This window comes from Uloborus diversus, chromosome 7 (genome assembly GCF_026930045.1).
Source record: "Uloborus diversus isolate 005 chromosome 7, Udiv.v.3.1, whole genome shotgun sequence".
Taxonomy (NCBI): domain Eukaryota; kingdom Metazoa; phylum Arthropoda; class Arachnida; order Araneae; family Uloboridae; genus Uloborus; species Uloborus diversus.
In genome coordinates, this window is record NC_072737.1 from 61,218,351 (window position 1) to 61,233,167 (window position 14,817).

Below are 14,817 nucleotides of genomic sequence, written 5' to 3' on the forward strand. Positions count from 1 at the left end.
AGGCAAAGGCAAATGAATTTGCTGAACATTTTAATGAAGAAGGTTTTGTCTGTTCTAACGGGTGGTTGGATAGATTCAAGAAACGGCACAACATAACGAGTGGAAAAGTTGTGGGTGAAGCTGCAAGTGTGTGCTCTTCTGATGTGAAGGATTGGATGCAAAATGTGTGGCCGGACATCATTCGAGATTACGACAAAAAGGATATTTTTAACGCCGACGAAGCGGGCTTATTTTATAAGCTGACTCCAAATCAAACATTGAAGTTAAAAGGTGAAAAATGTGTCGGCGGAAAACACTCCAACATAAGGATAACCATTCTTGTTTGTGCTAACATGACTGGCTCTGAAAAACAAAAGTTGATGGTTATTGGAAAATCGAATAAGCCCAGGTGCTTTAAGAACGTGAAGAAACTTCCTGTAGTTTATAAATCAAACAAAAAATCTTGGATGACTGCTGACTTGTTCCAGGAGTCTCTCCAACAATGGGATAAGGAGCTGTCCCAAGGGAAAAGAAAAATTGTTGTGCTGATAGATAATTGTTCAGCACACGTTGAACTAAGGAACTTACAATGGATTAAAGTAGTTTTTCTCCCTCCCAACACTACTTCAGTAATGCAACCGATGGACCAGGGAGTAATTCGTAGCCTTAAATGTCATTACAGAAAACAGCTAATCTTGCGCATTTTAGAATGTTACGATAACAACAAGGACTGTGACATTTCCCTCCTTGATGCCATTGTTTTGGTTGAAAAATCTTGGAGGATGGTATCTGACTCAACTATCAGAAATTGTTTTCGTCATGCTGGACTTAGAAAAATGCAACAGGATGAAGATAAAGGCTATGATGAGGACGATGATGATGACAACCTTCCCATTTCCAAGTGGCTGGAAAAACACGGAGTGCACGTATTTCCTCAAAGTGAAATTGAACATTTCGAATCTTGTGATCACGATGTTGCTACATCTGGCGAAGTTAGTGACAGCGATATCGTATCAGAAGTAAGCGAAAGGATGAACTTGACTTCAGATATGGATGACAATTTTTCGGACAATGATGAAGGAACGGAAGATGCAAATCCAGGACCGTCCATTTCCGCTGCAAAAGCAGCTGTCAGGGGTCTGTCCAGGATTTTTCACAGGGTCCGTTTTTTGTGAAAAATCAAATAATTTTGTAAAAAGTGAATTAATTTTGTGAAAAATCAAAAAATTTCGCAAAAAAAAAAAAAAAAAAAAAAAAAAAAAATTCTTTTTGTTAAAACGAAATTTTAGAATTTAGAGATGGCACAAGCTGCATCAATTAAACTTAAAGTTGAGTGTTATCCTCTTCTACGTCGAGAAAATCATTCTGGATTTTTTTTACTAATATTTGGCGGGGGGGGGGGGGGGCATCGCTCTTTCAAGTATCAATATTTATCTACCATTCTACATTATGTTAAATTATACTAGATATATTTCTGTACAGTACTTAAAATAATTGTAACAAAAATATAAATAAATAAAATAAAATTCAGAATAGGGTTCAGCATTCAACTTTTTGACCCAAGACACTCTTAAAAAGCACAGAATTTCGTTTAAAACTTATAAATTCCGTGATTTAAACAAAAATAAAAAGATATTTCAATTGTTTACCTCTTAACAAAGCGTAATAATCATTAAAAATTCGAAAAATCGGATTCCCATAGCGGATGCAAAGAGATCGCAATTCTCAAAGTGAAGGCATCAAAGGTATAAAAACGGCTTGTAAAAGAAATATTTTTGATAAAATTATTTTAAAATTGCATTTTAGAGTCCTATGATAAACATATCATTAATATCTGTGGACACAGTTGACCAAAAAATAAAATTAAATAAACCATCTACTTAGCATTTTAATTTTTGACTCATAACAGAAAATGGAATTTTGCTTTAAAAACTTGAAATGAGAGTTCTAACAGAAATAAAGAGACTTTTTATTTATTTGAATCCTAATAAAGCTAAGTTAGCTTGAAAAAAGAACAAAATATGATTCTCATATCGGATGTTAAAAGATTGCATTTTTCAAAATGTAGACATCTAAAGAAAAAAAAAAGGTAATTAAAAGAGTTTACTTAAAGTTAATCATCCTTGTGTTAGCATCGAAAAATCAAAACCCATATAATTTTCTCCCAAAATAACAATTAAACATCGCACCGCACCGTAAAAACGCAAATATTGATAAGCTGGCAAAATGATGAGAATATTTTCTAATCAAGTCTTTATAAAGGTTCAACGCCAGACGCTAAGTGGTGATATAATTTCGAAGTTGGTAACACTATCTGAAGCGATCATATTTTTTCCTCACCTTTACTATCCCTTTGCAGTTCTAAGTTCATTTGGCAGATATATATTATTATTGTTTATTAAATCATGAGCGGAGAAAAGTGCTTACCAATGCCTTTTCAGAAAAGTTAACAAAAACACCGCTGCTGTGATAAAACAAACAACCATTATATTTATTTGGCAGTAGCAATTATTTATCGCTTGCAGGAGCATCCCAAGAGTGCTGATTTTTTTTTTTTTCAAAATTAGCCGATTTTGTATAAGCTATCCCTCTAATTTGACTTAAAAAATGGTTCCAAAAATTATCGGTTTATACACAGAATTATGCGTTATTTTGCTTTCAGATTTGCTCTTTCAATAAACAATTTGACATCCGATCTTGTTTATCAGAATTTTGTGAAAGGTCTATTTTGTTTGATCGGGATTTTGTGAAAGGTCCGTTTTGGTTGATCGGATTTTTGTGAAGGGTCCGTTAACGGACCCAAATATCCTCTGGCCAGACCCCTGGCTGTAAATATTTTGAACAATTTTTTTGCGACTGAAAACATTGACAAACATATTGTGGATTCTTTTGCAGTAGTTGAGAAAAAAATTAATGATATGTATATAAAATCTAAAAGTTTTCAACCGAAAATAACGTCTTTCTTCCATGCTACTGATAAATAAAAAAAAAGATAAAATTTAAATTTGCTTATTTTTGAGTAAAATATACATAATTACTAGTTATTTCTAAAACTTCATTTTATTACCCTAACTACTAATGAAGTCATTTAAGTATGATGTTTATTATTGTAAATTATTACCGAATTTTGACTTTTTTTTTTTGGAAAATCGGATGTAGCGAACCCCCGGTTATAGCGATCTCTCAAGTCGGTCCGTTGAGGGTTCGTTATAGCGGGGTTTGACTGTACAACCAAAAGAGAAGGTGCACAACTAGACCCCACTAGGAGTCTACATACCAAATTTCAACTTTCTAGGACATACCGTTTTTGAGTTATGCAAGATACATACACACATGTGCACGTACATACGTACGTCACGAGAAAATTCGTTGTAATTTACTCGGGGGTCGTCAAAATGGATATTTCAGGTGTCTGTATGTTTCTAGGCATATATCCACGTGCGGTCGGGTCGAAAGAAACTCAACATTCATTCGGGGGGAGAAAAATGAAAATTAAGGCCGATTTTTGAGTGAAATTTTTTTTGCGAATACAATACTTCCTTTTTTGTAAAAGGAAGTAAAAATAGCTGCCTGTATTTATTTCTTTAAAGATGTCATAGATGAGATAAGAATTTTATCGTCAACTCTGGAGATGAAACACACTGAGGCGTTTAGAAAGATATGAGAATATGTAAAATTTTAGCATTTTGCTAAAACTTTTGCCACAGTTTTAGCTTTTACGCTAAAGAACTTTTGAACCCAGCTTAAACCCTGTTTCAAAGTAAACATAATTAGCGTGTCAATTGCGCATATGTAACCGAACTATTATATATCAGTTGCATGCCAGCTGGACAGGTCCTGCCACATGCCAGTATCGTGATAGCAGTAGTATGAAATAGAAGCTCTTGCTCCTTCTCGCAGTGCCTGTTAGGTTTGGTCGGTGATGAAGTTATTGAATGCACAAAGCATTGCGCCATTTGAAATTCATGATTGGCTTTGTCAGGTTTATGGGCTGAACATTGTGAGAAAGCAGCTAGTGTAGGGGGGGGGGGGGCAGTTTTCCAAAGGTCAACAAAAAGCATTGCTGTACTTGTCAAAAGATATGTTCCTGCAAGTGTGAGTTCTTACTTTTTTGTAAATAAGGAAACTTACTTTTTGATGCCCCTCTTATATTGACCAAAATCTTTGAAAAATCAAAACCTATTAAAAATTTCTATTGACAATTCTACACCAGGGCCGGGGGGGGGGGGGGTCTCCAACCTTTTTCACTCAAGGGCCACATTGAATATTTTTGGCGGTGAAGCGGGCCAACCAGTGGCACAACTAGAAAATGGTTTTAGTTGTGTGAAAAGCGGGACTCTAAAGTCTTTTGGTCTGATTTGGGCAATCTCCCAACTTTTTGAAACTCTTATTCTTAAAATGCAGTTTAGATGGTCTTTGGTAAATTTCAGGGGAAGAAAAATACAGGAGATTCAGCGGAAATTTTTAATGTGAGAATAAGAGATGGAGAAATGTTTTACAAGTGAAGTTTTAAAAACCCCAATTTTTGATATTAGAGGGAGGCGATTGTCCAAATATTTTCTGAAATGGAAGTCTCAATATTTTTTCTTATTAAAATCGCTTTGCTTTCCTAAGACGTGTTCTTTTCCTCTTCAGTAACAAACTAATGAAATATCGTTACAACGTAATACCCGTTACAACGAACAAAATGTTCGGTCCCGTTGTAAAACCCATTAAGATAATGTATAAAAATTCTCGATTTAACGAAACTATTTTTTTTCAAGAATTTGTTACAGCAAAATGTTTTTCTCGACATCAATTTGAATACTTTTTATTTGTTACTGTTTCCAGATATTAAAAAACTATTCTCACAAGTCGGAATGTGAAAACTCGGTTTATACTTTCGAAACAGAGCCATTCAAAATAGATATTCAATGTGGAAATCAACTCATGCTGAAGTGTAAGCTGAAGTGAGATGCCAAAAGCCAGTGTCTAGCCTTGAGCAGTTGATTTCTACACGCCAAAAGTGTGGCACCCTATGAATTCGCAAGTGCTCAGGAAGATTTCAACTTGTGGTCAGTAAAGTGACATTCAACAATTGGAATATTTTATAATGTACTCTGGGAATAAATTTCTCTTACAAAAGAAAATAACACTTTCTGTGAAGAGGACCAATGAATAAAAAATCAGTGTTCAATATTTTCCTCTTTGTTTTTTTCAGAAAAAAGAATGTGTTTAGTTATATTCTAAATCATTAGTAATGGTAAACGTTGCATATTTAATTATATTAGAGTGTAGATTTGCAAAATTAAGACTTGTATAAAAATCATGAAAGTTTTCAAGCGATTCCGTTACAACGAAAATTTTTATCGGTTCCATGGAGTAACAGGAGGGGCGTGAGCCCTGAGGACCTTCGTGTGATTGAGTCAGTAAAGTCATTTGTCCAACAATATTTCAGTTTAGATAGACTAAATTAACATTCCCCTCCCCCCCCCCCCACATTTTTTTTTCAATTAAGTACTGAGTGGTGGTCTTTTTGAGATTTACTGTGCTTAGTTCTGCTTAAAAACATTTAAAAGAAAATGTAGTATCAAATTTTAAAGTTTTTCCCCTTCAGTTTGTAAACTTCTCGCAGGCAAGACAAAATCTTTTTGCTGGCCTGATGAGGCCCACCAGTCGTAGGTTACAGACCCTTGGTCCACACAATGGCACCCCTCTCCCTTGTGAGCATCCCTGCTGCAACACCAAGGTGCTTCTGTCTAATTTGGAGCCAATTACATTGCTGCCAGGAGCCAAACTGTGTGTGCGTGATCATTATAGAATCTGGATTCAGCTTTTGCAGTTTTTTTTTAAAGAGAAGACTTTTAAGCAAGATGTATTACAAGTCTTTTCCTTTTCACATTCATGTTTTTTTCTCATAATTTGTTTTTAAAATGTTCTACATTTGTTTCTGTTTTATATCTGTTAGTATTATAAGTTGGTTATTAATTTGAAAATATTTTTTTTTTCAGCTGTGCTTTTTTCCTTTATATTCTTTCCACTTTCTGTATCGGTAAGCCGACGATTCATTGCTTTTTGTGAAGCATATTGGTATTTAGATCCACCAATTAGAGGACCAGGGGAGGAGCTTTTATGTTGGTATATTGATAAAAATCTTGGTCTGGGTACAGTTTGTACTGTTGCTCTCTTCTATGTGTTTCAGGTATAATGCATTTGTTTATGCATATAAAACGTAAATCTTAGCATTTTCTCAGGCATGATGTGAAATAAAAATGCTTCACTTTCATTACCATATTTTCAGATGTACATTTATTATTGTTAAAGCAATATGGATTGCTAATTATTTTTAATGTTTGAAAAATGCAGGAAGTAATGTTTTCAGTTTGGCATCTAATCTCTCATAGAAACATACCGTATTACCCCACATAACCCGCATGCCGCAAAATTCAGGGGTCGCCAGATTTTCAGTAACACTTGTCTGGTCCTTTCCGGCATGCTGGAAAATCAAGGTTAGGAAAAAAAAATTAATGCTATAAAAAATATATGTTCAGCTTAAACATGAATATATAAGTTCTATACATATCTTATTAGTATTAATAAACAGTTTAATTTTGTAAAAATGTTTACTAAGAATGTCATTTGTTATTTTAACAAGAAAAATATTGTTCAATAGCGAATTATTTTATAAAAATTAAATTAAAACTAAGCAACATTTAAGCAGTAAGTTATTTTCCCAAAACTAGTGCCAAAGAATGTACCATAGCTATTCAATAAAGAAAAAATAAACTTAAAAACGAGCCTAAAATAATTTAGTTTCAAAAATCATGATACAGGAACAATGATTGCTTCTGAATAGATTACTTTATTGGTGTATAATTAAATCCGTTAATAATGACCTACCATAAATAACAAGCACATATTATATGCAATACACAATTTTTTTGAAAGAAGGTTGCTTTCAGGATTTTTTTTTCCCCCCAAACAGTGGTTTGCTTTCTGATTGGAACTGAATGGGAAAAATTTATTTTTGTTTTGTTGCAAAATAAACCTCAAATTACCCGGCATGCCTAAAAATTCAAATTTCCCGGCATGCCTGTCAACCTCGCATTTTTTCGGCATGCCGTATAATGCAGGGTAATATGATATAATATAAAATGAATATAGATTATCTTAGCTAAAATCTTCACTACACGTCAAAGATTTACTATTTTATAGCACCCTAGGGCAGGAGTTCCCAAAGTCGGTGCTGCGTCACTAAGATCGGGTGACGTAAGAAGTGTGGAGGAGTGCCCTATTGTATCTATTGTAGTTGATCCATAATCAGCCTGTAATGAAAATCCACACAAGACAGGGCTGGCAAGTTTCTGCCGAGGTGGTTAAAACCACTGGTAGAAACCGGTTAAAACCGGCATGGCAAAAACCACTTTTTGCCACATTTGCGGCAGAAACTGGCAAAAACTCACAAAATGAAAAAAAATTTAAATTAGTGACGTGCAATAGGAAGTGCATGGAAAAAATAATTATTAACCAAAGCACAGTTTAATTAAGATATTACCACAATTTAAAATCAAATGTTACATTGTTTGAACCCTGCAGTTGCTTCTTAGTCAAGGTGGTTTCTAAAATCTAAACAGTTTCTCAATCTAATATGTACAAATGAGAAACTTTAGAATATTCTTTCAACAGAAGAGCTAGCAGGCAATGCATGAAGCAACAAGCAATGTTCGTGAATTTTTCATCGATTGTATATATTTTTTTAACTGGTCCACCATGTAGTAACTGGGGTAGTGAGAGAAATTTAACTGGAAAAATAAGTTTCGAGAAATAGGGCCGATTTTTTTTTGCAAAACTGATATTAGGTACAAAATCTATCTTAATATTTATTGGCAAGTAAAATTCTGGCATTTTCTTCTTGAAGCACGTGATAATTTCAATCACAAACAATTTAGATGAAGCATATGAGTGAGCAAATTAAAATTTAGAAATGCCTTTTAATTTTGTATGTCGCTCCTCTTTCCTGAGCACCTATATGATTTTTCGTCCTTTGTTAGATTAATCCAAACATTATGAGCATCTGCAATTGAAAAGTTCCCTTCTCGAACTAAATCAATTGCATTAGCATAGGATTTTATTTTTTTAAATGATGAAATGACGCTTAATTTTTTAGTTTACTTAAATGAATATCATTTAGCAATCACTTAAGTAATTAAAGATGCTTTTAAGTTTTTGCCAGTTTCTGCCGGTTTTTACCGGTTATAACCAGTTTCTGCCACTGGCACGGAAAAAACTAGTTTCTGGCGGCAGAAAGCCAACCCTGACACAAGGAGACTTTTTACACATGTTTGTACCTGCAAAGTTTACAATCTTTTGTAGAATATTCTATTCAAAACATTTATCACTCAACTGTCAACTGAATGAAACGGTTCTGCTGATAAGTACTTTTCTCTCTAGCTCATATTTTTTTACACAAAACGTTACCATGAATTGCTACGCTGCGTAATTTGATGAAAGAGGGAATTAACTATCTGCTGAAGTAATTGTTTTTTCTTGCTTCATCAAATAGTTCCTTCACACAATGAATAACTGATGCAACAAATGCTGATTTGGCTGAATATCAAATATTAAGCCTTAATCAAGGCCCAATATTTGGCCGCCAAATAGTTAACTTCTTTTTGTCTAAAAGCAAAGCACAGGTTACATTTAAAGTCCAATTTTGCATGGTAAATAATTTAATTTTTCAGTAAGTTACCTCCCTAAGCCAGGGCTAAGGCAAAAATGCATAAAATACACTACCAGCTCAGTTATTCCATCCGAGGACTGCAGTTTCGTGCTTTTTAGCACTCATCAGCCCGGAATGGGAAGCAACTGAGTTGGAGGCGGAAAAACCTCTTAAAGGAGCCAAGAGAGTCAAACGAACTGGTAACTAATGCAGAATTAGCACGCCAGATGAGTGACCGCAGCAATGGTGCGGTTCAACTCGGAAATTGAAGGCAAAGCTAGGTATTTTGCAGTAAGTTACCGCCCTAAACCAGGGCTAAGGCAGAAATACATAAAATACACCCCCAGCGCAGTTATTCCTTATAACTGAGCTTATATTTGCATTATTAAAGGTTTAAAAAAATATTTGGAGCAAATTTGCAAAAATTTAATGATATTAGTTTAATCATAACATTTTTTTGGCCGAAGAATCACCAAAAAGAATTATATTAAAAAAAAAAAAAGCAGTTTTGGAAGATCATATTTTAAACTTTTAGAAAAGCAATTTTTTTTTCTGTTAGAGGCATTATTTCTTAAAGCTTCTCAAATAAATAAGAAAAAAATATTAAATAAACTGAGATGATTAAGCAGAGTTGCATAAATTCCTATTGTATGATCATTTACAAAAATTGATAGTAAGTAAATACTAATTAGTAGTATATTACTACTAGTAACAATCAAAATTTCTTAATAAGAAGATTAAATTTCTAAAGTAGAAGAAATATAATTATGTTTAGATAAATCTGCAGGCTTTATTCTTGTGGGTACCACGAAGCGTACCCTGGAACAAATTTTAATAAAGCATTTTTATTACTTTAAGACCATAGACACTATACAGTAGACCCTCATTTTACGTGAGTTTATTTTACGTGTTTTAAGATTTGACATCTTTATTTTATTTTACACGGATAAGTTTCGTATTTACGCGGATGCAGTAATGCAAACAGATAAAATTTTCCCCTCTTTCAAAATTCAAACTTTTAAAGATTGCAGGTTACATTTAATAAATAGCATTTTGGTGTGCTAATAATCAAACTTGGGCCACCAGAGACATTTTATATAATTGGTTCCAAAGCTCTTTCCAGAAGTAAAGTTATTAAACTTGCACAGTTCATAACTCACTGGAAGAAGAGCTTTTAGGAGTGACAAAAGCGGCCAAAACCTATGAGAATACCAACATTGGTGATACACAGCCGAAAACGTTCACATTGAAATTCCTAGACAATAGAAATGATCTTTCTGATTTGTTAGTGAAGGAAGAATCTATTATGGAAATAATGCAAGTGATCATGGCGTTAATGCCCTGCAAAGAATTACAGAGGAAAATTCTTAATGACTGCCAAAAGACTATCATAGCCAGCTCCTCTTTATAAACAGGACACAAAATTAATTTGTTTTCTTTATGCATGTTGTGCAAAAAAATCGATATAAGTACACATTAAACTTATTACACAATTAGTCATCACTAGAATGAAGTAGTTTTTTTATCTATGGAACCTAACCCCTATTTTAACACTACTATTAAGTCTCAATTTACACGGTTTCGGTTATGCGGCATTTTCGTGGTGGAACGTAACCTCCGCATAAAACAAGAGTCTACTGTATAGCATTACAATTGTTTACCCAGATTAAAATTGTTCTTCTTCAAAAAGATATAAGTGATGAATGCAGTAAATTAATAGCCCCAGTAAAAATTTCGGCATGAACCCTGCAGAAGAGACTGAACAAAATATTTCTAGCATAATTGTTCCACTCTTCAAGCACAAAGTGAAGCCTCAGCAGAAACTTAAGCTCAGAGTGAAATAAGATAAATCTACTGCTTCTTTCTGATAAATCTTTCCTGGAACAGTTTTTGAGAGAACATAATGGTCTTTGGACATTAATTTCTCAAAGCTTGTTGTGAAAGGCAATTTTCTCCCCTCTGACCTCCCTAAATGATGAATGAGCCTGGCCTTTGGGATTTCTACAAGTTGTCTCATGCTGTGATAGATGGGTGATGTGGTGGTAACTGATTTTTATACCTCAATTTTGTTTTTAAATTTTATACAGAATTCATGCAATTTTTCCACTCTGTATTCACAATTTTCATAAGTTTACATTTTATATGGTTAATTATCTGAAGAGTATGTGTGCCCTTTCTCAAGAAAAAGAAAATATAAGTAGGAAATAAAATGAGAAACCACATTTGTGCAGTTCGATTATTGTTATTTTTTCTTTAATAAAAGGGGCAATTTTATTCTTTTAGCCATTAGAAATAAGAGTCGTAGTGAACAGAGAGACATAATAAAAGGTGAAGTTAGCAATAATGCCTTAATTTGTTTTTTTAGTTGTAAGGTCGTGACTAATTTTTTCTTTCATTGAAATTTAGGATATGAAAGAAGGTAGCTTGATTGTCCTTTTACCTGTTGTGTGCTTGGTTTTTCCTCTATCTTTCATTGTTGCTCTGGTGGAAATGGTGAGACTTTTAGTTTTGCTTTTCTCTTCTAAAGTAAATGATTTACATAGATTTAAAACTTTCTAATTATGATTTATGTATGCTGCAAAAACTCTGAATTATACAAATACCAAGACAAATTTAACAACCAGCGGCATAGATTTAAAACTTTCTAATTATTATTTATGTATACTGCAAAAACTCTGAATTATACAAATACCAAGACAAATTTAACAACCAGCAGCAGGCTCTGGGCCCAGCTAGGCTAGTCCCAGTCAGTTTGTTAGTACCTAATGAAGGTCAATGGCCCTCTTAAAGCTATCTACTCCCTTGCTCATTATAGCCTCTTCAAGTAGGCTATTCCAAGCACCCACAACCTTATTAAAGTAGTAATTTTTCCTAATTTCCAGGTTAACCTGACATTTAAATAGCTTAAAACAATGAAGCCTCATCCTGCTTTCTGTGCAGAAATTTAACTCATTAACATCTTTCATTTTGATAAATTGAAACAACTGAATCGTGTACCCTCTGACTCTCCTTTGATCCAGGCTAAACATACTAAGACTTTTACGTCTGGCATCATAATCCAAGTCTGAAAGTCATGTTGCTAGACTAGTAGCCCTTCTTCGTATCCTTTCAAATAAGGAAATGTCTTTCCTGAGATAAAAAGACCAAAACTGAACAGCATACTCCAAATGAGGTCTTACCAAACTTTTACATAAAGGTAAAATAACCTTCTTAGATTTGTTTGAAGTAGATCAATTGGAAGACCCAAGTTGGCTTTGTTACTTGCAATGCTGCACTGTTGACTAAACTTGAAGTCCTGACTTATTAAGACACCCAGATCAATAACATTTTCTGCCAGACTAATGACAGAATCCTGTAAATAATAACTTGTACACTTATTTCCGTGACCTAAATGTAGCACTTGGCATAACCTAACTTTTAACTGCCATACCCCACCTACCTGCTCACTTAGTAATATGATCTAAATCCTCTTGAAGATGTTTTATTTGTTCTTCATCTTCTAAAATCCCCATAATTTTGACATCATCAGCAAACCAATTCAGGTTTCCAGAAATATTTTCATGAATATCATTCGTAAAAAGAATAAACTAAAAAGGCTCTGAAACCGATTGCTGATTAATCCCACTCAAAACATCACTCCGTTTAGAATGATTTCTCCTCACAAATACTCTTTGATTTCTTCCAGTCAGCCAATTCGTAATCCAAAGTAAAATTTTCCCTCCTATTCCTGTATCAGATAGTTTCCTGAGAAGAAAAACATGCGGCACCTTATCAGAAGCTTTTTGAAAATCAATATAAACAATATCTACACACTCTTTGTTATCTAAAGTCATCTTAACCTTGTCATAAAAATGCAATAAATTAATAGCACATGATTTGCTTTTCCTGAAACCATACAGCAAACTACCCTGCTGTGCAAAACTTCAGTGACAGATGAGATTTTTGGCATAACTCCACAAGAAATCATCTGAGAGACATGAAATTCTGAAATGGAAGACAGCATTTTGTACTGTTGTGTATTACGACAAAAGCATAGTTTGACAAAAATGAAATCAATGCATACAGTTCATCAAACAGAAAAAAGACTTCATTGAACTTTTGTATTGTTACACATGATTCTCTCCAAGAGAAAAAACAATAAGCAGATGTTCTTTAATATGGGATATACCTTCCCCTTACTGTAATCGTTGCTTTGCACTACCTATTCATACTCAGCACCAGATTGTTTTATAATTCTCGAGTTAACAGGTCTATTCCTCAATCAGCATCTGCTTCAGTTGTTGGATGTTCCCGGAAGGAAATGCCGCAAGCAATCACCGAAGTGTCCCATACATGTTCTATCAGATTGGAAATAGCCACTGGCCAATTCATTTGTGTTATCTTCACTTTCCAGTAGCTACTGAACAGCATCAGTCTGGTGTGGCCATGCATTGTCATTCCCAAAAAAGGAGATCTGAACGAATAGTTTTTGGAACAGATACACATAGACCTCCTTACAACAGCAATCTCCTGTTACAGAACCTCTTTCAACAAAATTAAGCTCAGTCTGCCTGTTCATCATAATGTCTCCCCTGACCATAACTCCAGGATTGTCATAGTTGTATCTTTCCATTACATTACTGGAATTAAACCGTGTCCTGGTCTCTCTCCAAATCAATTGGTGTTAAGAATCACTTGTGGCACTGAAACGACTCTTATCCATAAAGAGTACATGACTCCATTGATGAAATGTCCACTTTTTGTGCTTTCTACACCGTTGTAAACAATGCCTACAATGGCAGAGTTTCAACAGGATGCAGCATTCAGTATGGCAAGGGAATAGGCCACTTGTGTTAAGACGTTTGGACACTTTTAATCTCAGTACTTGTCATCCTGTTGCAGTAGACACTTGCTGAACTACGGCGCTTGCCGACTCGTTTCAGGCTCTTTTCGCCTGCAGGATGATATATTAGTCCTCAACCACAGTTGTTTTTTTGGGCTGGCCACCACCAACCTTTCTAACAACCGTACCTATTGTTTAGAAGGCTTTCCAAGTGCGCGAAACAACACTTTTGTTGGTTTCTAACTCTTCAGCTACACTGGTCACACTACTCCCCTCCTCCAGCTTTCCGATCTTTCTTCCACTTGTGAAATCATCCAAATGATTTCCACTAGCCATTACTAATGGAATAACATTTCCTTTTATAATCGTCTTGAATTGCACACGCCAACCGCAATCATTTTGCGTACGCTTACGTCAATTCTGCGGCTTTGCTCTTGACATTTGCATTTGTTCTTATGAATTGCGTTTTCATTATACTGATCGCAAGAACCCATTTTCTGCAACTTTATGGTTATGTGCTGAAAATTTGCATTGTTGTTTAAGCTTTGCATAGCAGATTAATCAATAGACTATTAGTCTCTAAGAAATTCATAATCTTAATTTTGATCACAGATCCGAAAATTTTACAAACCACTGAAATCGGACTTACAGGTCTATAATTCCCTGCATTACCTTTAGGCCCTTTCTTGAAGAGCCGAAATATGTTAGCTAGCTTCCAGTTTTCTGGCACTGTCGCTGAGTTATAAGTAGCATTGAAAATACTTTAAATTACATCCACTAATTCTTCTGAACCTTCAACTAAAACTTTTGGCTAAATATTATCAGACCCCAAATCTTTAGTTGCCTTATTTTTTTTCAAATTAAATAAAAACGTCCTTCCTTGTTGAGATAGGTATTAAAAACATGAAAGAAAAGTTATTTAAAACATTTGCTATATCGTTATTGTTTTGAATTAAATTTCCATGCTCATCAACCAGTGGCTGAATTTGACTGTTTCGAACTTTCCCAGAATCAGCATAAGCAAAAAGCCTCTAAATAGTCCTGTCAATGTTATTTGTCAAACTACGCTCCATTTTTATTTCTGATTCTGTTAAATACTTAAAAATGATGCCTCGCTTTACAATACTTGAGCCTATCTGCACACTGACCAGTTTCTTTAAACCGATGGAATGAGGCTTGCTTACAATTTAGAGCTTCTTTAATCTCCCTGAAAAACCACATGGATCAAATTTTAGTATAAACATTTTTTCTACTGAAATGAACATAATCCCCAATCATTTTTGCTAGTATTTCCTTAAGCTCCGTCCACTGCAGATTT

The 14,817-nt window shown here is 34.4% G+C and overlaps 2 protein-coding genes across 2 annotated transcripts in view; both read left to right on the forward strand.

The window, feature by feature from the left end:
- LOC129227049 (uncharacterized) overlaps positions 1–14,817 on the forward strand; it is a 41,023-nt gene that overhangs the window by 2,675 nt on the left and 23,531 nt on the right. Inside the window, exons 2-3 of the mRNA XM_054861688.1 lie at positions 5,970–6,160; positions 11,084–11,170. Coding sequence (XP_054717663.1) covers positions 5,970–6,160; positions 11,084–11,170 — 278 coding nt within the window. The remainder of the gene's footprint in view (positions 1–5,969; positions 6,161–11,083; positions 11,171–14,817) is intronic.
- On the forward strand, positions 143–1,164 carry LOC129227048 (tigger transposable element-derived protein 4-like). Its single transcript, XM_054861687.1, has one exon. It carries the CDS (start codon positions 156–158, stop codon positions 1,152–1,154), a length of 999 nt encoding a protein of 332 aa, XP_054717662.1. The 5' UTR covers positions 143–155; the 3' UTR covers positions 1,155–1,164.